Source organism: Nuphar pumila, chromosome 7 (genome assembly GCF_984573655.1).
Source record: "Nuphar pumila chromosome 7, dmNupPumi1.hap1.1, whole genome shotgun sequence".
NCBI lineage: Eukaryota > Viridiplantae > Streptophyta > Magnoliopsida > Nymphaeales > Nymphaeaceae > Nuphar > Nuphar pumila.
The window spans coordinates 123,566,818-123,592,984 of NC_143255.1; the positions used below are offsets into that span (position 1 = coordinate 123,566,818).

General features: G+C 36.8%; 1 protein-coding gene across 2 annotated transcripts; it reads left to right on the forward strand.

The window, feature by feature from the left end:
- Window positions 1-8,634: 8,634 nt before the first annotated feature.
- Window positions 8,635-25,905, forward strand: LOC149833298 (putative UDP-N-acetylglucosamine--peptide N-acetylglucosaminyltransferase SEC). 2 transcript variants are annotated; one of them, XM_090015042.1, is made up of 28 exons: window positions 8,635-9,039; window positions 9,704-9,849; window positions 10,038-10,136; window positions 10,302-10,352; window positions 16,366-16,482; window positions 16,598-16,654; window positions 17,425-17,544; window positions 19,887-19,949; window positions 20,045-20,123; window positions 20,318-20,427; window positions 20,544-20,597; window positions 20,687-20,754; window positions 20,858-20,960; window positions 21,045-21,247; window positions 21,330-21,426; window positions 22,216-22,287; window positions 22,374-22,450; window positions 22,520-22,636; window positions 22,714-22,798; window positions 22,908-23,075; window positions 23,542-23,652; window positions 23,743-23,829; window positions 23,922-24,049; window positions 24,185-24,267; window positions 24,415-24,520; window positions 24,727-24,873; window positions 24,959-25,079; window positions 25,179-25,905. In XM_090015042.1, exons 1-28 carry the CDS (start codon window positions 8,844-8,846, stop codon window positions 25,290-25,292), a joined length of 2,979 nt encoding a protein of 992 aa, XP_089871168.1. In that variant the 5' UTR covers window positions 8,635-8,843; the 3' UTR covers window positions 25,293-25,905. The 2 variants fall into 2 exon arrangements, with proteins under 2 accessions (XP_089871168.1, XP_089871169.1); XM_090015043.1 differs by lacking the exons at window positions 8,635-9,039; window positions 9,704-9,849; window positions 10,038-10,136 and having other exon boundaries at window positions 10,305-10,352; window positions 16,407-16,482.
- Window positions 25,906-26,167: the final 262 nt, after the last annotated feature.

The following is a 26,167-nucleotide window of genomic DNA, read 5'->3' on the forward strand; positions in this document are numbered from 1 at the left end:
GTTCAAAAATTAACCGCTTATAATGCACCAAATATTTAACCTTCAAGGACCACAAGAATATGTTAACTAGAAATAAGCGAACTGGAGTATGCATTAGGAATTTCTAACACTTTGTTTTGCAAATCTAACCCTGCAAATGTATTTGGCATGGTCCATTTGCTAGGAAACAATTGTTAAGTAGTTTATTTTTTACGGAAAATGCAATTTTTAGATGCTTGAATATTTATAAAAAAAAATCTCAGCCATTGATTTTCAAGCCTTAAGAGATCTTTCTTATGCATAACAATGGGATGATTTAAGAGCTGGTTTCTATAAAACCAAGCATTTAGATCACATCCATACAGTAAAATTTAAAAATAAAAATTGAAAAAAAAAACTATGAAAATCTCAGTTAATACTCCAATTCACATATTCTAGTAGCCCTACCCCTCAAAGAATGTTGTAATAATGTGATGCAAGAGCCCATTCCTTACTATTTGAATCATGTTAAGTAGATTTATGGTGTCAGATTTGGTCAACACAACCCGCTCCTACGTGTTTCATGTAAGGGGTGGGCCAACTTTTCCTTTTCTGAAATTTCAATGATAAAATCTTCTAAAAGTTCGGAAATCCTTGGCTTGCCTAAAAGTTGGTGGCATTTTTTAATGCCACTAAAAACCCACCGTGACTAGTGCCATTGAACCAGAAGAATCCACTAAATTTTGGTTTTTTCAGTTGCAACAAACACTTGCCACATATATCTTTTTTTTTTTATGACTAAGGAACCCTCACAGAGAACCAGGTCACTTAATGGGCTCACCTCCCTGCGGAGTAAAACTCTGAGCTGAGGACACGACCACCCAACCTTACGTACTGCTGTGATACCCCATGCACCAGCAGGATTCGATTCTGGGCCCTCAGCTTAACACAGGGCCCTGCTGACCACATAGGTAACGACAGCAGTGGTACCTCCCACGCATATCACAAGGGCAATTTTCAACCCCAAGATTTGGGCGTTGAGGGGCATTCACATAGTTTTGCACAGCTGGGACGATGACTGTAGGTATCACGTCTGCAATCAAGGTGTGGTTTCTCTGTGGACCTTAAAAAAAAAAATACGTGAAAATACAAACGTACTCATCACTCTTTCTCAAATGCTAGGTAGGTTTCAAACCAGTAGGATATGGTCAAGTACCGAATCTGAATCAAATATATTTTTTCAAATTAGGATCTTTCATGTAAGAGTTGAGTGTGCATTCAGATCACATTCAGATTTACTTAATCTGATAATTCGATTTTGGACTGGTATTTTAAGTATTATATAAATAGGATTTGCCGATTTGGATTAATTTCTAATGTGATTGCAATTTTCGCATGTAGAGAGCCTGCTTATATTTTTTTTTTTAAATAAAAATTAATATATTTTTTAAAAAACTCATAATTTATCAAAATCGATCCGATAACCAAAACTGCAAATGTTGAACACTAAAATAACCATTTTAACCGTTGCATGTACGAACCTCTCGAAGTAATGTGATTTTTTTTGTGACAGACTTTACTATTAAATTTTGACCTCAAAATTTAAGAATTTTGGAGAAACACATAAAAGAACAAATAAACTAAACAAAAATATATTTCCAATGACATATGGATTGTTAGAAAATGACTAAGCTGAGATACAACAACCTTAACAAAATTAAAAAAAAAAAAAGATGAACATGTATGGTTGCACAAAGTGCCATTATTCTATGTTATTTTTTGGATATTTGCATAAAAAATCCAGAAACCAATAAAAAGATAGACAAATCATCGCATTTGCTTTTCAACGCCACCAAGATCACATTAATCTGATGACTGGTTTGGGAGAAACTTTCTTTGTAAGATAAACTTTTCAGTTCCATCACACCTTTGACTAAAAAGTAGATTCACATTATTTTTTTATGAACCTCACTTAATTTGCATAAAATATAAATGATGATAAAGTTTGCATAAAATATAGGCAAAATGATCAATATTTGTGAGAATGAGAAAATTTGCATATATTTTATATGAATGTGAGAAAGTTTGCATATACTTTATGCAAGGATAAAAAACTTCACATATATTTTATTAAGAAGGCCTCACAAAGTCTACATAAAATATATGTGAACTTCCTCATCCTCGCATATATTTTATGTGAATTTTTTCATCCTCTCAAATATTGTTCATTTTTACATATATTATATGCAAACTTCGCGAGGTTCATAAAAAAAATCATATGAATCTAGCTACTTTTAGTCTATCTTCCAAGAACATTTATCATAAACCACTCATTAGATCAAAGTGATCTTGGTGGCGTTGAAAAGCTAATATCCTAATTTGTCCATCTCTTTTATTGTTTTTTTCGATTTCTAATATAAGTAGCCAAAAAACAACATAAAATAACAGTGCCAGACGTAATCACACATGTTCATCTTTTTTTTAAGGAATGTTATTGGAGCGGTATCTTAGCGTTCATTCACCATTTTTCAACGATTTAGATCACTACAAGAAAAATGCTAATTAGTAACAGAAATTTGTGACAGAAAAAATCCATCGTAAATTTGCAACAAATTAGCAAGAGAAATATATTTGTCACTAAAATATCGCTTATTTGCGAAATTAGTGACAGAAAACATTCTTTCGGTAATCCGTTGCTAATTAGCGATAGAATTTATTATGTCTCGATATCCGTCGCAACTTAGCGACAGAACTATTTTGTCGCTACCCCATCGCCAAATAGCGACGACCTAGCGACATAATTTGTCCGTCGCTAATTCGTCACTAATTTTCTCGTAAATCCCTGATTTGAACCCCTTTTTTTCTTCTTCGCCGCCCGTCTCCCCCTAGTCTGCCACCCGTTGCCCCCCGACCTGTCTTCTGCCTCCTCTCGACCGTCGCCTGCCATCTGCCGCCTCTCGGTCTGTCAACTAACACCCAACGCTAGTCGCCCGACCCCCTTCAGCTTAAGTAACCCCCCGACTCCCCTGTCTATTTCTTTTTTTCGCTGGCAATTTCATTTTTCGGTAGGGAGGGACCAAGCCCCCTCCCTGTCTTAGGGGATGCGAAGGAGGGGCTCAACCTCCTCCCTTTTTTTCCCCAGGGAGGGATCGAGCCCCATCCCTGTTTTGTTTTTCGCCAGGGAAGAGCTCGGCCCCCTCCCTGTCTTACGGGATGGCCGGGAAGGGCTCGGCCCCCTTCCCTATTTTTTCTGCCAGGGAGGGGTCGAGCCCTCTCCCTATTTTTTTTATTCACCAGGGAGGGGTTGAGCCCCCTGCCTGTCTCCCTATCTTACGGGATACAAGGGAGGGGCTCAGCTCCCTCCCCTAAATTTTTTTTTTGCCATGGAGGGGTCGAGCCCCCTCCCTTTTTTTTGGCTAGGGAGGGGCCGAGCCCCCTCCCTTTCTTACGGGATGCGAGGGAGGAACTCTGACCCCTCTTTGTTTCCTTCTTTGTCAGGTAGAGGTCGAGTCTCCTCCCTATATTGTTTTGTATATTTGTGCTTTGCAGGTACGTTGCTGAGCTAATTATGTGATGCTTAGTGCTAAGCATCGCATGTAGCTAAAAATGCAATGCAAAAAGAAATAAGAAAAAAATGCAAAGGCAAAAACAATTCAAATCAGATAAATACCCGTGGTGAGTAAGTGATGCAAGTGCATCACATGTTATTTAATTCATTGGATGCAACACTTTTCTATTCACACACTCACTTAGTATTGAATATCTAGGACTGCTTTGATAGAGTTTGAATATCATATTGAACATGATTTTAATGTATGAGAATAGAAGTGTTCTTATTTTTGGAGTACGGATTCGATGCTCAACATGGTAGTAGTTAGCGGGATATTGGAGTGTATTTGCTGCAGGTACATGTTTGACACATTGTAGAAAGCAGAAAAAAAGACATTGTACCTTACAAGGATGCATTTGTTGAAACACATAAACGTAAGAGCATGAAAGATTTTGTATTAGAGAAAACGAGAGTGACATCGATATGTATTTATTATATTAATAAACATTATAATATATAAGTTACTTTGAATTACGTTATCATAAGTATTGTAATTCTAAATTATTAATTCATATTTTAATCATTACTTTGTAGGAGTCATACGAGCAACAAATGGTATAACAATATGACGATGACTCCACTTAGCATCCGCCTTTTGATCCTGCAGCATGGGTAACTGCAACTGGTAAATCCAAAAGGGGTCGTGTGTTTGGATTTGAGAGTAACATGAACACCACACCAGTCGTTGCCTCCTGCAGCCATGACTCTCAGAGTTCTCCAGCCAACATCAACTTTCAACGTTCGATTGACCCTGCTATGTCTTGGGATGGTGTCTGTCAGCGTCTTGAGGACAAAATACAATACTTTTTAAATGAAGTCATTATCAATATTGTCCGTAATAAGTTGTGCAACTTTTTTTAGGACAGGAAAACTTCGTCTGCATTCAATATGAGCTCTGGTGCCTGTCAAATATAAAGATTCATGTCATTTGTTTTATGTCGTTAGATTTCAAGCTAGTATATGCATGATTGAATACATATATGCATAATTGCCTCACTATGAATTTTTTTTACACCTTATAACACATATATGCATGATTGATTCACTATAAAAATTTTATGACACCCTTATAACACATATACACATGATTGAATCACTATAAAAGTTTTTTTACATATATGCATGAATTCATCACTATAAAATTTTCTTAGTGCCTTATAACACATATGCATGATTTAATCACTATAAAAGTTTTTTGACAACTTTAGAACACATACAAGCATGCTTTCATCACTATGACAACCTCAGAACACATATGAGCCTGATATTAGCATATATGATAGTTTTTTAATGTCTTATAATGCATATATGCATGATTGAATCACTATAAAAAATTTTAACTGCTTTAGAACATGATACGCATGATTGAATCACATATAAAGTTTTTTTACTGCCTTAGAACATATATGAGCATGATTGAATCACTATAAGGTTTTTTTATTGCCTTAGAACATGATACACATGATTGAATCACATATAAAGTTTTTTGACTGCCTTAGAACAATTATGAGCATGATTGAATCACTATAAAAGTTTTTTGACTGCCTTATAACACATATGAGCATGATATTAGCATATATGAAAGTTTTTTGACAACTTTAGAATACCTATATGCATGATTGAATCGATATGAAAGTTGTTTGACAACCTTAGAACACATATATGCATGATTGAATCAATATGAAAGTTTTTTGACAACCTTAGAACACATATATGCATGATTGAATCAATATGAAAGTTTTTTGACAACCTTAGAACATATATATGCATGATTGAATCACTATGAAAGTTTTCTGACATCCTTAGAACACATACAAGCATGCTTTTATCACTATGAATTTGTTTTACTACCATAGAATACACATATGCATGATTGAATTACTATAAAATTTTCTTTAGAACACATTTATCCATGATTGAATCGAAATTAAAGTTTTTTTTACTGTTGTAGAACACATATGAGCACGATTGAATCACTATGAAAGTTTGTTGACAACATTAGAACACGTATAAGCATGATTTTATCACTATGAAAGTTTTTTTACTGTCTTGTAACACATATATGCATGATTGTGATACATAACACAATTATTTGACATCCTTATAAACTATATATGCATGCGTGAATCACTGTGAAATTCTTTGACAAACTTAAAACATATATCTGCATGATTGAGTCACTATACATTTTTTTTCGGTCTTAGAACGCATATTTGAATTCTGTTAATGTCCTTCAGTTTATTGCTATTATCTATGTCATTCAACCATTTACTTTGTTGCATTAGATTAGGTGCATTGCATATAATTTATTTTATTATATTTTGTTTATAAATACTAACATTTTTGTTATCTTGTAGGATGCTTGAGATGATCAGCGTAGAGGAGCTGATGGAGGCATGGAGGGAGGGGCAAATCGACAAAATGAAGAGGATGATGCCCAAAATCTTGGCGAGGATTAGATTCATTTGTTTAATTTGTTTGACGTATTTGTAACTAATTATAACTTAGCAAGGACTGTATTTGGTTGTTAAAGATTGCTTAACTTATAACTTGTGTTAAATTTGTTCCACTTGTATATGTATTCTTTATGTGTATTTTGTTTTTATAAGTAGGTTATATGAATTGTATAACGAGATTTTTTTTTTGAGTTTCAAAAAAATTCAAAAAAAAAATTTAAATTAAAAAAAAAAATTAGCGATGGATGTTATTCGTTGCTACTCTGTCGTCAATTTGAAGCAGTCGTCGGTTTGCGACAAAATTTAATCAATCGTTAATGACCGTCGCCAAATTGGCGATGGACATTAGCGACAGATACATATCCCTCGTTAAATAGTAGCGACATATTAAATTTCATCTCAAAACCAAATCAGTTTCTATTTAGCGATGGATTAACGACGAACATGATCCACCGCTACTTAGCGAGAGATAAATTCTGCCGCAGTTTAGCGACTAGGGTTATGCAACAGACATTATCCGTCGCTAATCCATCATAAAATCTATCATTAACGTCTTTAACGACGGATTTGTGACGACTTAGCGACGGTTGGCGTCTGTCGCTAATACACAATTTTCTTGTAGTGGATGTTGTTGAAAATGTATTTCTATCTAGTTTTTTTATTTTTTTATTTGTTTCTTCAAAATTCTTTCTGGATAAAAAATTAGTAGAAACCTCTATCATAGAGAAAAATCACATATCTTCGAAAGGTCTACATAGAAGGTTTAAATGATCATTTTAATGCTCACCTTTTGCAGCTTTGGTCATTGGGTAGATTTTGGTAAATTCTGAGATAAAAAAAAATACATTATTTTTGAGATATAGTAATTTTGGATAGTTTTTTTTCTACTGGATCCAATATTACCACTTACATCTTGGATTCAGATATATACCTAGCTTATTGAATATGATTGTGACTCCCATTTGAATATATACTGTTTGCATTTTAGATTGATATCCGGAATTGGTATGATCCATCCGTTTGTATCCACTCCCGTCATTGGCAGTGCCGAGGTGGGAATTAAGTTCGTATTCTCCACTTACACCAATTTGATTTTTAGGGAATCTACTCAATTTTAAAATCTTTACTATCACAAGAGTGTGCTGCTGCAAATTCCAAAAGTCCAAATTAGAGATCATATTTTCTTTTTGGTAATCATTTTAATGTCAACCACCACCCCCACTTTTCATAAAGTCTCTTCCAAAAAAATATTCAGAATATCTAGCTTATTACTAATATTTTATTTTTGGATAATCCAAGGGACCCACCGAATGCATGTTGGCTGTACTCCGGTTAGTAAAACCTAGGGCTGAAAAAAAAGCTGAGCTTCTCGTGGTTTGGCTCGCTATCAACTCATTCGTGCTGGGTTCATGCAGCCACCAGTAGCGCCTTAGCTAAGGACGTTGCAGGGTAACTGGAATATGTGTTGGGATGTACCAAAATGTAGCCCAGCTACCAGTAGCCAACATGCAGTGGGCGCGCCCAGCCACCGGTTACTTGTGTTGTACTAAAATTCTGTATACGAATGAGTTTAGCTAGTGTAAGTCACCATGTGTTGGGACGTTGCAGGTTCAAAACCCAATGGTATAGTTGTATAAGCAGGGTCCACTTAACCTCAACTTGCCTTTAAAAAAAAATAAAACTATATATGATCCCTCTGCATCCCTGGTTCTTACGGGTGCAAATGGGTAGGATATAGACCAAGTCACATTGTATCCGAGAGAGGATGCCAGGGGAGGGCGAGGGGCTCGAACCCCTCCTAATGTTTTGAAAAAAAACATTATTTTATTATAAAAAAATTATATTGCCCTTTTAATATTTTAGTTTTATATTTTATTTTATTATAAAATTTGTTTGCCCCCGTTTAAGCAAAATCCTAGATATATTTTAGTTTTATATTTTATTTTATTATATATATATTTTGTTTATGCTTTTTTTTTACCCCTTTAAGCAAAATCCTGATCAGCCACGGATAGAATATGTTACATAAAATCTGTTATCGTTCCAAGTCATGCTTTAACAAACTGGATTCAGACTGTTTTTTTTTTTTTTCTGATGACGAATGGAAACCCCACCGCGAACCGGGTCACGTAATGGACCTGCCTCTTTGCAAAGCAAAACTCCAGGTTGACTTGTTTGAGCTGCTTGAGCACACAACCACCGAGCCTTACATGCCCCAACCGTGAGAAAGCAATGGCAGCCCTCATACACCAACGGGATTCGATATCGGACCCTAGTTTCTGACTAGTCTTTGGGCAAGATGTAGCCCACAAAATGCCTACCATGAACACAAAAAAAAAAAAAAAAATAATGGAAGAAGAAGAAGAAGGGCGGCCCACAATAAAGGGGGGCAAACTCTTAATAAATGTGATCGCGGCTGAGCGTGTCATCATCTCTGCATCCGCAAATCAACGGTCGAGATCCAAGCAACCACGTCACGCAGAATCCAACCTATTCTCGACACGTTTCCGTACAAGATGTCCGGTTGAGATCTTTCCCTGGGTTCGAGATTTTATTTTTTAAAGATAAAAATGGGAAAAAAAGAAAGAAAGAAAGAAGTAAATAAATTCTTTTTTGTCATTTTCTTCGGCGTGCTTGAAAGGAGGGAGTTCAAAGAGGAGTTTGCAGACGTGTGTAGAGAGGAAGGAGTCATCGAGTTGGGGCTTCTTCTTCTTTTTCTTCTAATGTAAGATTAGGAAAAATATTTTTTCTTTTCTGTAATCTATTCTGTGCCGTTGGATCGGCGATTCGGCGGGGCCGTCTTCGTCTAGCCGAAGATTATGCTCTCGCTTCAGACCGACTCTCAGCTACAGCAGCTGCTGCTGCTGCAGCATCAGTTCCACGGATCGGGCAGCAATGTCGGATTCGCTAGGGTTCCCGTCAAGACCGAACACGAGGATTCGTCGTCGTTCCTCGCCTCACAGATCGACTCCTGCTTGAAATCCTCGGGATCCGTCGTCGTCGAATCGCGCGAAGGTATCTAATGAATCTTTTTTCGTGTTTTCTGTCTCTTGTCTTGGCCGCCGAATGGGTTTGGATTGGAAAATGGATGATTTTTTATAGGGTTTCTGGTGATGGAGAGTTGGAAGGGAGCACCAACGGGGGCTCCGCTTGTCTGGTAGGAGCAGCTTGTGCACGTCACCTTGTGTTGGGACGTTGCAGGTTCAAAATCCAATGGTATAGTTGTATAACTGGTAGGGGTCTGCCTAACCCCAGCTTGCCTATAAAAAATGAGCTGCGGTTTATTTACTTGCTTATGTGTTGAAATTTTGTTGTGATCGGGTCTTTTGATTGATGAATTTGGGTTTGGTTTGTTTCTGTTGTCATGGCGATTTGCTTCACCAGAATTAGTAGAAGAAAAAGAAAAGAATTAATGCGTAGTTGTTGAAGATTTTTTATGCGTGTTTTTTTCGAGTTATTTTTGGCGGTTGATTCCACTGGACTTTTGTTTTCTTGTCTTCGTTAAAATGTTTCCTTTCTGCAATTGATGTTTGTTGTATTTGTTCTTTTTGGATATGATAATTTCATGCGGTAAATTTGAATTGTTTGATGCGGCTGTATTATGTGCTACTTCCGGTCTAATGCGTGCCGGATATAACTGACCACTGTTTGCAAAATTTTTGCCAATGATGTGATGCAGTTGATGAAGGCACACTTTTCACCCTTGCTCATCAAAAGTACAAAGCTGGACATTATGAACAAGCTCTTGAGCACAGCAATTCTGTTTATGAAAAGAATCCTAGGCGTGCTGACAACCTTCTTCTTCTTGGTGCAATTCATTATCAGGTGTTTAGATTCTCAGGTTATCGAAAGTATCAGTTTTCTGTTGGTTGGCCTATTTTAGATAATAATGAGAGCGTGTCGTGTTCCCCTTTTGGTGCTATCACAATTTTTAGGTGATTTCTCAAATATGTGAATCCTTGGAATAGAGAGAACTTGCTGATATTCATAATATATGGTCTTTTCGTTTCCAGCTTCACAACTTTGATATGTGCATAGCGAAGAATGAGGAAGCCCTTCTCTTTAATCCTCATTTTGCTGAGTGCTTTGGTAACATGGCCAATGCTTGGAAGGTAAATGGTGTTTGAAAAAAATATTGAAATGATGTTCTCTTTATCCTTTGTTTTGAATTTAGTGATTGCTAAGTGTCCTTTTCTTCTGATTGTATCTTCATTTTTGCTTTTCAACTTAAGTTTAGATGAATATTTACACACATTTTCCTTTTTTTTTCTTTCCAGGAGAAAGGAAACATCGATTTGGCAATTCGCTATTATATGGTTGCAATAGAGGTCAGTTGGAAGTTGATATCTTTTGTACTGGCAATCCTTTTTCTAATGCTTTAGGCCCTTTTTGGGGAAAGGGTTGTTGGAAGGGCCTTGCGCTGCTTTGAGGGTGATTTGGCGTTCTTTAGTCCATTGAAAACTAAAACCAGGAGTCTTTCCTACTGGATCGATATATGTGGAGCTATGTCACATGGATATGGCTGCAGACACGGGGATAACGTCATTTTTCACAAAGTCTCCAACACTACTAATATATAAGGGGACACGGAGCTGAAGTTAAAATGGAGTCTCTGTCACACATAGCTCTGGAGTCTGTGTTAAAATGTACTCAATGTATATATATATACATTGAGCCCGATAAAGGGTATTTTTGTCATTTTATCTTTTACACATATTTCAATTGAAATATGGTTGTATTTTTTACATTTATTTTTTCTTTTTCTTGTCCTTTTTGTACCCATCTTGGGGGGGGGGGGGGGGGGCAATGTAGTCATTGGGCCACTCCAACGATCACAAATGTGACCGTTGGAGGGGCTCCAACGACAACATTAGAGCTCCTCTAAGTGGCTCCTTTTGTGTATTATAAATAGGGGACTTCCCCTTGTATTTGAACAAGCTTGAGAGCTCAAGCTCCTTCTCTTTTCGAATATAGACATTCTTTACATGCCATTGTGCATATTTGTGTTATTTTATGCCTTTGTGCATATTTGCTCAAGTGTTATTTGAGTGCCTTCGTTCACATCTCTTGTGAGGTATTAGTGCATGTATGCGTATTGTCTCTTTGTAAACATTTTCACATGGTATCAAAGCTTAGTTTGAAGAAAGAAGATCATGTGGCTATTCACGCTATTGGGGTGCCTCGAAAAACGTGCCTTCAAATTTTTGGGTGATTGGCATGGAGTCTTCTCTTCATTCAATATTTTAGAAGCATATTCTACCAACTAAGATAAAAAATCTTATTGTGGTACGTACTTTTTTCTCTCCTCTCTCTTCTTTAATGGGTGAAAAAGATTCCCACTTTTCTCTTGGCTTCAAACTTAATGGCTCCAACTATCATGTTTGGGCCAAAAACATGAAGTCCCATATCAAAGAAAAAGGGCTTTGGGGTTATGTCTAAGGTTCGATTTCGGAACCGGAGCCTAAGATCATCTTGATGGAAAAAGGTGAAATTAAAATTCTTGAAGGTGAAGAAAGAAATAAAGCTCTTGAAGAATACTTCAAGAAGCATGAAGAATGAAAGATGAGAAATTTTAAAATCCTATCATGGATTTTTCTCATCTGTAGAGACGAGGATCAATGCCAACATCATTAAATTCAAAAAGGCTTCTCAAGCGTGGGAATATCTTGAAAAAATGTATACTTCAAAAGATTTGTCTCACAAATACTATCTTCAAAATAGAGCCTTGACTCTTCAACAAAATGAGATGTCTATTAGAGAATATTTTGTGAAATTATCATCCATTTGGGATGAGCTTGCCATGCTTGAACCTAAGTGGAGTGGTGAAGCCAGCAAACTTAGATATAAGCAATTGGAGGAAGATCACCTTTTTAACTTTTTAAATGGGCTTAGACTCGAATTTGAGCAAATACGATCCTCTCTTCTTTCTTCTTTTACTTCCCCTTCACTTGAGGATGTTATTACGAAACTAAGTGGGGAAGAGACCCGTATGGGTATAAGCAAAAACAATCTAAGTGTCTATGCAACTCCCTCAAATCAAGAAGAAAGTGATGGTGTGAATGTCGTCTCAAGACCGGGGAACAACTTAAGAACCTACAAACCTTCCCATTTCAAAAATCAAAATAAAGGATCAAGTAGTCAAGGAGGTAAAAGAGACTATAGCAAGGTTGTGTGTCATTTTTGTAAGGAATCGGGCCACATCAAACCGGTTTGCCCAAAATGGAAGAAGTTGCTAGCTATGGCTATCAGATCTCAACCCCAAAAGGAAGAAAGTTCATCTTCTTCAAATGGAGCTCTATCGTTATATCAAATTGTGGAAGCACTTCAACCACTTCTCAAGGGGGCAATTTCTGGAGCGGCTACATCCACCTTCTCTCCTCCTGGTAAGACTTCTTGGCTTTTGGATTCGGGTGTCTCTTTTCATGTCTCCAAATATTTTGTCTCTTTTTGAATATTTAAAAAATTCATCTCTTACTTTTGTTTCAACCGCGGATGGCACTTCTCCTGAAATCAAAGAAATCAGAAATTTTGAAGAACAAGGTTTTTCTATTCCTAAAATAAGATTTGTACCAAAATTGAATTTAAATTTACTTTCAGTCTCTCAACTCTTGGACCATAGATGTGATATAAAATTCTCATCTACTAAATGTTGGATATAGGATCGTCGATCTGGGAAATTGATTGGGGGAAGGCTCTAGGAAGGGAGATCTATACTATGTGGACTTTATTCATATTCTAAAGAATCTTTTTTGTAATATTGTGCAACATAAAGACATTAATATGTGGCACAAAAGACTTGGACATCCCAATGTCACCAATATCTCTTATTTACCTTTTGCCAAACATCTATGTAAAATGATTTTAAATATAATGATTGACTCTTGGAAAAATGAGAAGTTTGCCTTTTTATCAAAGATCTATGTTTACTACAAAACCATTTGAACTTGTCCATTCAGATGTTTGGGGACCGACACCCGTTATCTCAAAAGGCGAATTTGCATATTATGTGATCTTTATGGATGATTATTCCAGATATTCTTGGATATACTTTCTCAAACATAAACACGAGGCTTTTGCAACATTCAAAACCTACCATATGATGATTAAAAATCAATTCGATGAAAAATTAAAAAAATTTAGAACTGATTTAGGGGGAGAATATCTCTTAAATGAATTTAAGAGCTATATTGAGGAATATGGAATAATCCATCAAAAATCTTTCCCCAAAACACCTCAACAAAATGGTTTGGCCGAAAGAAAACATAGGCACATCATTGAGACATCCAGAACCCTACTTGCTTCATAAAACATTTAAAAAAAAAATTGGGCCGAGGCAGCTCTTGCATCCGTCTATCTCATAAATCGTCTCCCATCCAAAAATTTAAACAAGGTTACACCTTTTGAAATTTTGTATAAAAGAGACCCTGATTATAGTAGATTAAGGGTTTTTGGGTGCAAGTGTTTTGTTCTTACAGATAAGAATGATAAACTCTCACCGAAAGCCATTCCATGTGCTTTTCTTGGATACTCTGAAACTCAAAAGGGTTTCGATGCTATGATATTGACAAATTATATGTATCTAGAAATGTAAGTTTTCTAGAAAATGTTAGTGGTTTTGAAAGAAATGATTCTCATGAGGAAAGTGTAGATTATTTTTTTCTATTCGACCTATTGTCTAGAGATGATGACATTAGTGATGATGAGACCATACAAAATAATCTTAGTGATAATGAAGCAGAGGAAGATAACAATCTTACTCATCCTCCTATCTATCAAGAGATTGATGATAGAACAAACAAAGAACCTATAACCTATACACATAGAGATAAAAACAATTTTAAAAGTGCTATAGAAAAATATAATGAAACAACTACGTTAAGTAGTGAAAGGTCGCAAAGAACAGAGAGAAATAGGAAACCCCCTTCTAGATTCATATCCTATGACTCCTCTCCCAAGCATAGAGCATGTCTTAATGCCATTCACTCTTACGTAGAACCAAGAAATTTTGAAGAAGCAAAAAAAAAAGATAAATGGATAGCGACTATGAAAAATGAAATTAAGACTATTAGAAATGCTAAAATATGGGGATTTCAAGATCTTTCCAAAGGTAAGAAAACTATAGGGTGTAGATGGGTTTTTAAGGTTAAAACCAAGAGTGATGAGACTCTTGAATGATATAAAGCTCATTTAGTTGCTAAGGGTTGTGGTCAAGAATATGAGGTAGACTACAATGAAACTTTTGCTTTTGTTGCACGTATGGTTACAGTTAGGTGCCTTATTACCACTGCGTCAATTAAAAAAGGAAACATATACCAAATGGATGTTAAAAATGCATTTTTAAATAGTGATTTAAATGAAGAAGTTTACTTGGATGCTCCCTCTGGAATGAATTGTCCTAATGGAAAAGTTTTTCGTTTACGTAAAACTCTTTATAGCTTAAAACAGGCTTTCAAAGCTAGGTATGATCGTTTTAACAACTTAATGAAAGAAAATGGTTTTATATCATGCTATACTGACACTGCTCTGTTTGTAAAGAAATCAGATGTAGGAATTGTAATCTTGCTTATTTATGTTGATGATATGATAATTATAGGTAATGATGTCAAGGGAATAAAAAGAATTAAGTATGCCTTGACAAAAAAATTTGAGATGTCAGATTTAGGTTTTCTGACATATTTTTTAAGCATTGAAGTTGCCTTCTCTCATAGGGGATACTTCTTATCCCAAACTAAACTTGCTTGTGAGATCATTGACCAGTCAGGTATTTCTGATGACAAAATTTGTGAAACACCAGAAGTAGTTGGGGCAAAGTTGAAAATTGATGACGGGATTCCTCTAGATAATCCCATTTCTTACGTACAACTGGTTGGTTCATTGATGTATCTCAGCATCACCAAACCCGACATATCTCATGCAGTTCATATTGCCAGTCAATTTCAGCATGCTCCTACAACCGTTCATACGGGTGCCGTTTTTTGCATCATCAGATATATAAAGGGGACGATAAATAAGAGAGTCTTTCTTTCCTCATCCTCTGAATTAAATTTGATTGCATATACTGACTCTGATTGAGGAGATGACCCTAATAACCGTCACTCCACCACTGGTTTCTATATTTTTTTAAGAAAATTATTAGTCTCTTGGAGATGCAAGAAACAACAAAAGGTGTCTCTATCCTCTACTGAAGTTGAATATCGTGCCATGGCGTCCACAACCATGAAAATAATTTGGATTCGACGTTTGCTAGAAGATATGAGAGTTCACATTTAAGAATCAACAAAGTTGTGTTGTGACAACAAGAGCACAATATACATTGCCAAAAATCACACCTTTCATGAACATACGAAGCATATTGAAATGGACTGCCAATATGTTAGAGAAGAATATCTGAAGAAGGTCCGAGTATCAATTGGCGGACTTCTTCACCAAGGTGCTCTGCTCTCCTAGATTTAATTTTCTCCTTGGCAAACTTGCGGTCATCACTCCTTAAGTTTGAGGGGGGTGTTAAAATGTACTCAATGTATTAATGTATATGTATATATATATATATATATATATATATATATATATATATATATCACTCTTTGTAAAACCCGATAAAGGGTATTTTTGTCATTTTATCTTTTATGATTGTATTTTTTACATTTATTTTTTCTTTTTCTTTTGTCCTTTTTGTACCCACCTTGGGGAGCCCAATGTAGTCGTTGGTCACAAATGTGACCGTTGGAGGGGCTCCAACGACCACATTGGAGCCCCTTCAAGTGGCTTCTTTTGTGTATTATAAATAGGGGACTTCCCCTTATATTTGAACAAGTTTGAGTGCTCAAGCTCCTTCTCTTTTCGAATATAGACATTCTTTACATGCCATTGTGCATATTTGTGTTATTTTATGCCTGTGTGCATATTTGCTCAAGTGTTATTTGAGTGCCTTCGTGCACATCTCTTGTGAGGTATTAGTGCTTGTATGCGTATTATCTTTGTGTAGACATTTTCACATTCTGGAGTCTGCATAATATGCTCCTTTTCGTCCATATCCTTAATGCAGCCTTAGCCATCATAGAGTAGTGGGGTTGTGTGACTTCGGTAAACTTGAGCTTTGTTTAGTTTACTTGGCAAGCTTGACCTCCATTTTGAACTCAATACTTAAATTAAAACACTTGTGTATTGTAGGTGCATCGGAGGTGGTCTGGTGTATCTTTTAGATAATTGTTCAAGTCATTATTAACATTTAAAATATTTGCTCCTTATGGTGTTTCTGTGCCTTCTTTAGGTTCTTTCATTTCCAAAATTCTTATTTTTTGCTGTGGTCTTTCTGTAATGCTTATGAAACTCTGTTTGCAGTTACGACCTAATTTTGCTGATGCATGGTCAAATTTAGCTAGTGCTTACATGAGAAAGGGAAGGCTGAATGAGGCAGCACAGTGTTGTCGCCAGGCTCTTGCGCTCAATCCTCGTCTAGTATGCTTTTGTTATTTCCATTTTGTTGTTTCATCCCCCTTCTTTTGTTTTCATTGCGCTATCTTGAGATTCTATTGTTTCTTTTGTTTTTAATTGATTTTCATACTTGGGTCAGGTTGATGCTCATAGTAATTTAGGGAATCTTATGAAGGCTCAAGGCCTAATACAAGAGGTACGTTGCTTCATCCCTTGGGAGGAGGTTTCCCATTTGTATTCCTTCCATCTGGAGTTGTAGCAACTTGTGTGGTTCATGATTATTCTGGTAGTGTCATTAGATTGAGGTTTCCTGTCCTCTTCCTTGCTTAGTGAAGGGTGAAAGATATTCCTTTATGAAGTTGAATTACATTCTGTCCATCTGGATCTGTAGCACGTTGTGTGGTTCATGGTTTTATGGCGACATGGATTCTTTGGATTTTCTGTTTTTTTTCTTTGCTTTTGTCAAGAGTTGAAGATAACCCTTGCAAAGTTGAAAACCACTAAGAATTTCAAACTTGTCTTCTGTGTCACAAGGACACAGAAAAAGGGCAAGGGATGCCATTTTTTGGAAATTTCCATTAAGGATGGCGTATTAGAGGACATGACACGAGTGAATTGGAGTGTCCCTGTGATATAGTTTGTCTTGGGTTATCTTTACTCTTGCTTTTGTTTAAGCATATGTCCTATTCTCTTGTTTGGTTTGTCTAGTATTTGCAGCAACTTTAAATGCATTGTAATGGAAGTACGGCCAGATGTTTCTGGTTTTCTTTTAAAATTTATTCAGGTCCATTTTTTGGGGACAATTCTCCCTCGTTCTTGTTCAACACATGATGGAGTTATGGTGTTGCAAGGTTCTCTTTATTCCAGTAGTTGAGAAACTTATTCAGAAAGGGTTTACTTGGAGGATGTTGTCAGCATAATGATAATCAAGCAACTTATTAATTACACAATGCCATAATCTTTCAGGCATACAGTTGCTATGTTGAGGCCATACGTATTCAGCCGTCTTTTGCTATTGCTTGGTCTAATCTTGCTAGTATTTTCATGGAGACTGGAGACCTGACAAGAGCACTCTCGTACTATAAGGTATGTACTGCCACCAGGAGCCAAGATAATTTGTTATGCTAATGCACTTATCTCGTCATATTTGTATTGCATTTAGAATATTCAGGGTTTACACATTGAATATGACCTAAATCCTCTAATTGGCAAATGTTGCCATTACATAATCAGCAGCATGAGTGCTTTAGACAAATGATTTGGCAATAGGGTAGGGCTTCTTAGGCAGCATTCCTACTGATGAGGTATCCTATGTAATGCTTCTACTGTACCATACAATATGCTATGATATGTATTGTATCGATGGGGGTATCCCGATACGATATGCACCTGTAACTTGGCACGGGTGTGTATCGTACTTGTGTCGGGTGTATCTTATGATATGCCCCTATATCTTACAATACACCCTGATATGGGGTATATTTTATGATGTGCTATAAATGCAGTTTAAGTTGCATTTATTTATTATTTTTTTTTGAAACATATAAGGCCCCTTGGAGCCAGTTCATACTTATGATTGACGTTATCTAGTTCATTTTTTTTTTAATTTTGAAAAAACTTGGTTATATAAAATTTTTAAGTATTGAAAAACATTTTATGATATTGTTTTTGTTTATGTTAACAAACATTATTCTGAATCTTGTGACTCATTAGCTTAGTTTTGTTCTCTAATATGTGTATTATTTCATAGTTTGCATTTTTCTTGTGATATATGCATACCATTTATGGCATATTATCTTGATTATTGAATGTTCGATTCCTTATGCATGCCGTTCATAACACATAATTGTTTTAATATGTGATATTATAGTTTTATCTTATGCAAATTCATCATTGTTTCTCGTGTTATGATTTTTTTAGATTTTTTCTGAGTTTTTTGGATTTTTTGATTTTTTTTATTTAAAACATACAATTTTTTATATGTATCGTATTTTGGGCCTGGGCAATATGGGTTACGATACATTTTTGCAACCTTGCTTCTACTTGTTTTCAACTTGTACTTTGTGCTTGGTGTGTGTAAATCTGACAAAATGGAATAACAATCCTTAGAATCTCGTAACTACTGCAAAAATACAAGTTTGATAATGATATCCTTTTGATTGCTTATACTTCTCTGACGTGATGATGAAAATATATACCTTTTCTACGCATCTGGTGTTTTACAAAGAACGATGATCCACCTAACTAATTACGTAGTATCTGGTGATTATGGTTGTCTTCGAGTGCAATGCATATACACCACATGTCAAAGACAGGTCAAAAAGTGAAATATTCTAACTTTTCAGTCTGGTTCTTTGCTAGCTAGTGCAACCAGTGGAACTATCTTCTCACTAGGTTTTTGCCTCTGGATGATGTTCTAAGCCCTACCAGGCTACCACTTGTTGGTCATATTATGCCTAAGATAGTTCTTAGGGACATTCAAATGCTCTGTCAAATCCGTGAAAGAAAGTGAATATCTAGGCATCCCAGCAAATGGGCTTCCGGATATGGTGGAGCATGTACCTGGATTCAGTAACAGGACCTAAGTCCACTCATATTGAGGGACTGTCCTTTCTCATTCATTCCTCTTTAATACAAGAATGTTTACGTTGTCAAGCTCTGAATTTGTTTCATCTCATGCCTTCAATACTTAAGATCTTTCATTTTGAAAAGTGCATCCCCACTTAATTGTCCTTAGATGTTTTGAGGTTTTTATCTGCCTCTTAAGCTGTCGTTTTTTGGCTTCATAAATGGATTGCTTCCAGTGCTCAACTCGTGAAAAGAAGGCCGTTGAAAGATGAGTTGAATAACTAAATAATCTGGTGATGGAGCATGTTTCATTGCTCTGTTTTTCAAGCACAAAAATGGTAGAGATGATGGGTCTTAAACATCTGTTAATTTTGTTTGTTTTATGGATTAAGTTGCATATTAATGTGGTTATAATGTTTGCTACCCTCGTGGGTACGGAACACCCTAGTGAAAAACTGTAATATTTTATTATTTTTTAATGTTTTGTTCACATCTGACCCTCATGTGATCTACATGTTTGGTTTAGTAGAAAACAACCTTTGAATCATGTTCTTGCGAACTATATATAGGATTTTCTGGGGGTTGAAAAATCAATGGCAATTTACCAAATTTTCAACATCCAAAAAATTGTCTTTTTACATTGAAAAAATCTGATCCAAGAGTCTATTCCTACTATTTTGACCATGCTGAGCACATCCATGTGGTTTGGTTTGTGCCAAATAACCTCTCCCTATGAGTTCCAACTAAGGGGTTCCTTACCCGTGAGGGTAGTAAATGCTTTTCCATTAATGTGTCTAGAAGTCTGTCATAGGTACTACAACTAAGTTGCATTTTTTATTATCTGTTACATGTTTTTCCAGGAAGCCATTAAGTATAAACCAACATTAGCTGATGCCCATTTGAATCAAGGAAATATCTATAAGGTAAGCTATCATGTATTGTGGCAGTATGATCAGCTAGCGGCAGATTGCAGAAGTGGTTTTGGGTGAAAAACAGATCTTTCTTTTGCCTTTTCCAGGCCATGGGAATGCCCCAGGAGGCTATGACTTGTTTTCAGCGTGCTATACAGGCCCGACCAGACTATGCAATGGCTTATGGTAAGCTTTACTTGCAGAATGATGTTCATTTTAATTAGTATGCCCTTTTACTAGTCAAGTTTTACTTGGCTGTTTCTTTCTTGTTCTATTGAGTTCCTTGTGAGAGAAATTTGTTGCGTGAAATGTTGCCTTTGTGTCTGAGGTCTGTTAATAGCATCATTCAGATTCTAGAAGGCATTGTTTATTCCGTGCAGGCAATGTGGCATGTTTACATTATGAGCAAGGTCAGCTGGACCTGGCAATTCTTCACTATAAGCAAGCCATTACTTGTGATTCAGGATTTGTCGAAGCATACAATAATCTGGTAAGACCTTTACAGTTTGCATGATTTACACAAATATGTGTTTGGTTTATGATCTGCTGACAAAACACTGTTTGCTAAACAATTGATCTCCTGAAATCAATTTTAAAATAATCAAGGGGAATGCCCTCAAAGATGCTGGCAGAGTTGAAGAAGCAATTAACTGTTATAGGGTCAGTATCTATCCTTTGACTACTATACGTTAGTTTCATATGTAATATTATGTGACTGTCATTTATCTTATTTCTGTTGTCATATGAAGTCATGCCTGGCACTCCAGCATAATCACCCGCAAGCTCTAACTAACCTTGGTAATATATACATGGAGTGGTGAGTTTCTTTTCTCCATTTGAATATGTATTGTTATCCAAATCTGTATGATGCTGCAAAGTACTCACCAAAGACCTGAGATAACATTGACTGTGGACTTTAGGAATATGACAAATGTTGCTGCCACCTTTTACAAAGCAACATTGGCAGTGACAACAGGATTGTCTGCACCTTTTAATAATCTGGCAATATTATACAAGCAGCAGGTTCCAACATCACCTCCAATTGTTCCAAAAGCCTGGTATGGCATCTCTTTTGCTATAATGAAAGCTGATTGCTGATGTATGCAGGGAAACTATGTGGATGCAATATCTTGTTACAATGAGGTTCTTCGGATAGACCCTTCAGCAGCAGATGGGCTGGTGAATCGTGGCAATACACTTAAGGAGGTTGGTCGAGTTACTGAAGCGATTCAGGATTATATTCGTGCAGTTAAAATCCGTCCAACAATGGCTGAGGGTCATGCTAACCTTGCATCAGCTTATAAAGATAGGTTGAACTAGGAGTTGATTGATCAACTTTATATTTTTGAGGTATTTCATGTTCTCTTCTCATCTCGACGTGCTTATGTACAGTGGCCATGTGGAATTAGCGATAAAAAGCTACAAGCAGGCATTGATTTTGCGTCCTGATTTTCCAGAAGCAACTTGTAACCTGCTACATACATTACAGGTACAAACGGAACTCTGTGAACACCTTGACACAAATGGTAGATATGAAGTTCTTGCAGGGTGGCAACTGCATACTTGGTGTTTCTACAAAGTGGGAAACCCTTCACCTAACTTGATCTTTCCCTTATTAATATAGAAGCAGAAGTTTTTTTTAGAAAGTTTTCACCTAACCCGTCTTCTTGTCAGAGTACCCTTCAGTATACAGTATACTGTCTTGTAGAAGTGATACTAGAATTTAAATGAATTTGATCACCTTGAGATAAATGATGTTTTGGATGCTAACATGAGGGCTATGTCACAAGAACACAGGCAGGGGCAGGGGCAGGGGCAGGGGCAGGGGCAGGGGCAAGGACTCGATACAAGTATGAGATGCAGATATGACTACAAAAATGTATTTAGTATTGAAAACATTATAAAAAACTATTAAAAATAGTAGAATAATTTCTGTATCATGGCATTTCTTTGTGTTGTGTCCCCTAGACATTGGACCCAACATGACATATGCCCGTGTCATTGCTTGGAATGATACTTCATGAGACAGTCCTTATTGAACAATGTTACTGAAATATTTTCTCATCGGTCTTATTATTATTGCACTCAACTTGGTCCATGAAAGCATGTATTTGAATTTGATTTCGTCATCCAATTGTTAGTAGTGCATTATTTGATCTGATGTCTGTTTTTCTTCTCTGTTGTTTTCCTTAGTCAAATTTTCTTGCAGTATGTGGCTGTGGTGTGCACTTTCTTGCACATATCAGGCTGACATGCTTCTATGGCTTGTTTTTTCCAGTGCGTGTGTGACTGGAGTGAACGCAAGAACAAATTTCTTGAAGTTGAGAACATTATAAAGAGACAGATTAAGGTTCGATTTTGACCTTGCACACATGGGTATTTTGTGTTGTTTTAGGTGTCATTCATATATATGTTTTTTTTTTCCTGTTTTCCCAGATGTCTGTTCTTCCTAGTGTTCAACCATTTCATGCAATAGCATACCCACTTGATCCGATGCTTGCTCTTGAAATAAGGTGCACGTCTGTTACTTGATGCATTTGATGGTGTTTGATATACACTTATTCTCCTCTGTGTTTTTGCAGTAAAAAATATGCTGCACATTGCTCTTTATTAGCATCTCGTTGTGGTCTTCAGGCTTTCAATCATCCTCCTGGTATACCCACTAAGAGTGAGGGTGGGAGTGGAAGACTAAGGGTGGGGTAGGTTGCTTCTCATATGAATCTGAATTTATAATTGTCTTGTCTATTGTGCATCTTAGTCTTTGGTGGCTTTTCAGATATGTAAGCAGTGACTTTGGTAATCATCCACTTTCACATCTTATGGGCTCAGTGTTTGGCATGCATAGCAGAGAAAACGTTGAGGTTTTGTAGACAATACCCTTTTGTGTTTCATTATAGTTGATCATTGTCTTTGGGGAGTTTATAAGTTCTTTTGGTCAGTTCTTTTGATGAGTTCGGTCATCACTTGCAGGTTTTCTGTTATGCATTAAGCCAAAACGATGGCACTGAGTGGAGGCAGCGAATCCAGTCTGAAGCTGAGCACTTTGTTGATGTATCTTCAATGTCTTCTGATGTAATTGCCAGGATGATTAATGATGATAAGATACAGGTCCTGGTCAACCTGAATGGATACACTAAGGTACTTCTCTACATATTTACATTGTTTCATGGGTTGATAAGACAGGTAGACTAATCTTTAACTGAAGCACCTCTGCCTCACATCCCACCAGGGCTATGTGATATCTTGGCCACCAAAAGAGGAAAGAAAGGCCGTAAATAATTTAGGCTAAACTTCTAGCAAACGTGATATACATGTCCCTGTGCGAAGCAATTTTTCCTCTTTTTTTCCGTATATCATCTATTGAGAATTTCAGACAGCAGTGCAGTCATCAGTGATTTTTTAAGCACAACCGACATCTTTTCCGTCTTTTGATGGTGTATAAACCAATTAAAACTTGGAAAGTTAGATGAGTTGTTCCTTCATAAAATGAGAAGGCTTGTCGTAGCAATTGAGAATGCCGAAAGTCATTTTTAGGCATTTTCGGTTCTGTTTCGCAATTTGTCCTTTTCTCCTGATGTTTGGTTCTTCCCCTTTTATCTTTCAGGGTGCAAGGAATGAAATCTTTGCCATGCAACCTGCTCCTATTCAAGTGTCATACATGGGTTTTCCTGGGACCACTGGTGCAACTTACATTGACTACTTGGTCACTGATGAGGTTTGGCTTGCACTGCAGGGCATCATGATCATGATCCAACTTTGTCAGCAGTGTTCTAATGAGTCTAATTTTGAGAATTTACTTTTGCAGTTTGTGTCACCTCTGCGGTTTGCCAATATTTACTCTGAGAAACTTGTACATTTACCACACTGTTACTTTGTCAATGACTATAAGCAGGTGACCTCTTGAACAAGTTTGATTTTTTCTGTTTTTCTGTTATCAACAATGCATCTCACTGGCTTACACCCTTTTGGGGAATTTCCTTCCAGAAAAATCGGGATGTTTTGGACCGTGTCTGTCAACATAAACGATCTGATTATGGTTTGCCTGAGGATAAATTCATATTTGCTTGCTTTAATCAGCTATACAAAATGGACCCAGATATCTTCAACACTTGGTATGTGTTTGTTATTCATTGTGTGCTTGGTGTCTCCTGTCCTTTTATACTCGGCATCACCTGGTCCTTTATCCTTATAAGAAAGAGCTATCTGCTTAGATTTTGCCATTTTGTTTTTCTGTTTTGCAACTTCAGGTGTAATATTCTTAGGCGTGTCCCCAATAGTGCGTTGTGGCTTCTCCGGTTCCCAGCCGCTGGCGAGATGAGATTGCGAGCATGTATGTACTATCTTAGTAGTTGGCTGATCTTCTATCTATTTGCTTTCATTGGGAACTTGTCTTTAATAAATTTCCTACTTTGTTTGTCGTTACTTATTGGCATTGATTACAACTCGGTGCATAACTGACCATTACTTCTATAATCAGATGCTGCAGCAAGAGGTGTTCGGCCTGAACAGATCATCTTCACTGATGTTGCTATGAAAAATGAACACATCAGACGCAGTGCTTTGGCTGACCTTTTCCTGGACTCGTAAGACATCTTTCATGTTCTTTAAGGAAATGCTGTTTTGTTTATTCCCTGAAAGTTCATCTCTGGTCGGTGGTGGTAGTCCGATTGAGTTGTTGAGACGAAAAGAAAAATCATGATATGCTAATTATGAAATCCATGGGGATCATTTTATTCAACGTTATGGCTTTCATTTTCTGCCACAGCTAATTTGTGTTTGTGATGATTAGGCCATTGTGCAATGCGCACACGACGGGCACCGATATTCTTTGGGCTGGTCTGCCGATGGTGACACTGCCCTTAGAGAGAATGGCTACTAGAGTGGCAGGCTCACTGTGTTTGGCCACTGGTGTTGGTGACGAGATGATAGTTAGCAGGTTAGTTGAGAAAAGGCTAATATTGAGGAACTGCAGTAAATCCTTGTACCTTGAGCTAATGATTTTCTAATGATATTGCTTGCAGCATGAAGGCATACGAAGAACAGGCTGTCGCTCTGGCTGAGAACCGCCCTTGGCTTGAAGCCCTGACCAACAAGTTAAAGGCAGCCAGGTTAACCTGCCCTTTATTTGATACAGCACGTTGGGTGAGTTCGTAACCAATGGTACTTGAAGCTTTTTGCTATGGACGAAGTTGCAAGTCCTTTTCTGATGGTGGCTTTGTGTTGCCTGATTTTGTATTCCAGGTTAGGAATCTGGAAAGAGCATATTTTAAGATGTGGAGCTTACACTGCTCAGGGTTGCCTCCTCAGCATTTCAAAGTAACGGAGAGCGATGCAGAATTTCCATCTGATCGGTAATTTAATGTGTAAAAATCCATATATATATATATATATATATATATATATATATATATATATATATATATATATATATATATATATATCAGCACACACAGACACTGGGCGATACCCACTTAGACAAGACAAAGAGAAGTTGGTTTTCTAGATGATGCACTGAGGTATGCAGGCAGTGCTGAGGAAGCCACTGATAGTCTGTAAATTAAATGAGGGAGTTTTGCAAGATACCTAAGCCATGAAACGAGAAATTGTGCCATGCTGCTTGTTTTCCCTAGCTTCATATATATATATATTTTCCTTCATGTCCCTTTCCAATTGAAGAGTGGATATTTCATCTGGGGGTGATGGTTCTATGATCATGGTGATTGGTTACTTTCCCTTGAGAAGCTTCCCAGGTAGTTGGTGAATTTATTGGCAGTTTTGTTAGCAGTGTTCATTTTATGGTTGGTAGTGATTGGAGGATTTATGGGTGGTGATGGTAGATAATATGGAGACCAAGTGTGCTTGCAATGCCCTGTGATTCTTGGATTTTCTCAGGATCCCCTGATTGTAAATCACAATTACAATACTTTCTCAAGGTTCTAGTGAAACATGAGAAAGTTACAACTTGCCAGCTATGATTTTTTTTGCCTGTGACTAACAATCATAGCTTTAATTTTTGCAACTGTGATTGTTTTGTATTTTTTTAAAATGGTTTTACCATTATGCCTCTTCTTGATAAATTCTCCAATCCCTGCCTCTGCAAGACAAAAGAGCTTTCGATGATCATATCGAGGATCCCCCTAAGCAGGCCATTAATATCAACAATTTTTTTCTTTTCTTTCACCTGCACTGCCCCACACCTTGATTCGAGATCCTACAGTGGTATCAAAGCT

Bases quoted from the DNA above. Each gene is read 5' to 3' on its own strand.
- LOC149833298 (XM_090015042.1), top strand. From the start codon at position 8,844: ATGCTCTCGCTTCAGACCGACTCTCAGCTACAGCAGCTGCTGCTGCTG. The intron at 9,850-10,037 runs GTGTTTAGATTC...TTTCGTTTCCAG, and splicing joins TTGGTGCAATTCATTATCAG to CTTCACAACTTTGATATGTG. The intron at 10,137-10,301 runs GTAAATGGTGTT...TTTTCTTTCCAG, and splicing joins ACATGGCCAATGCTTGGAAG to GAGAAAGGAAACATCGATTT.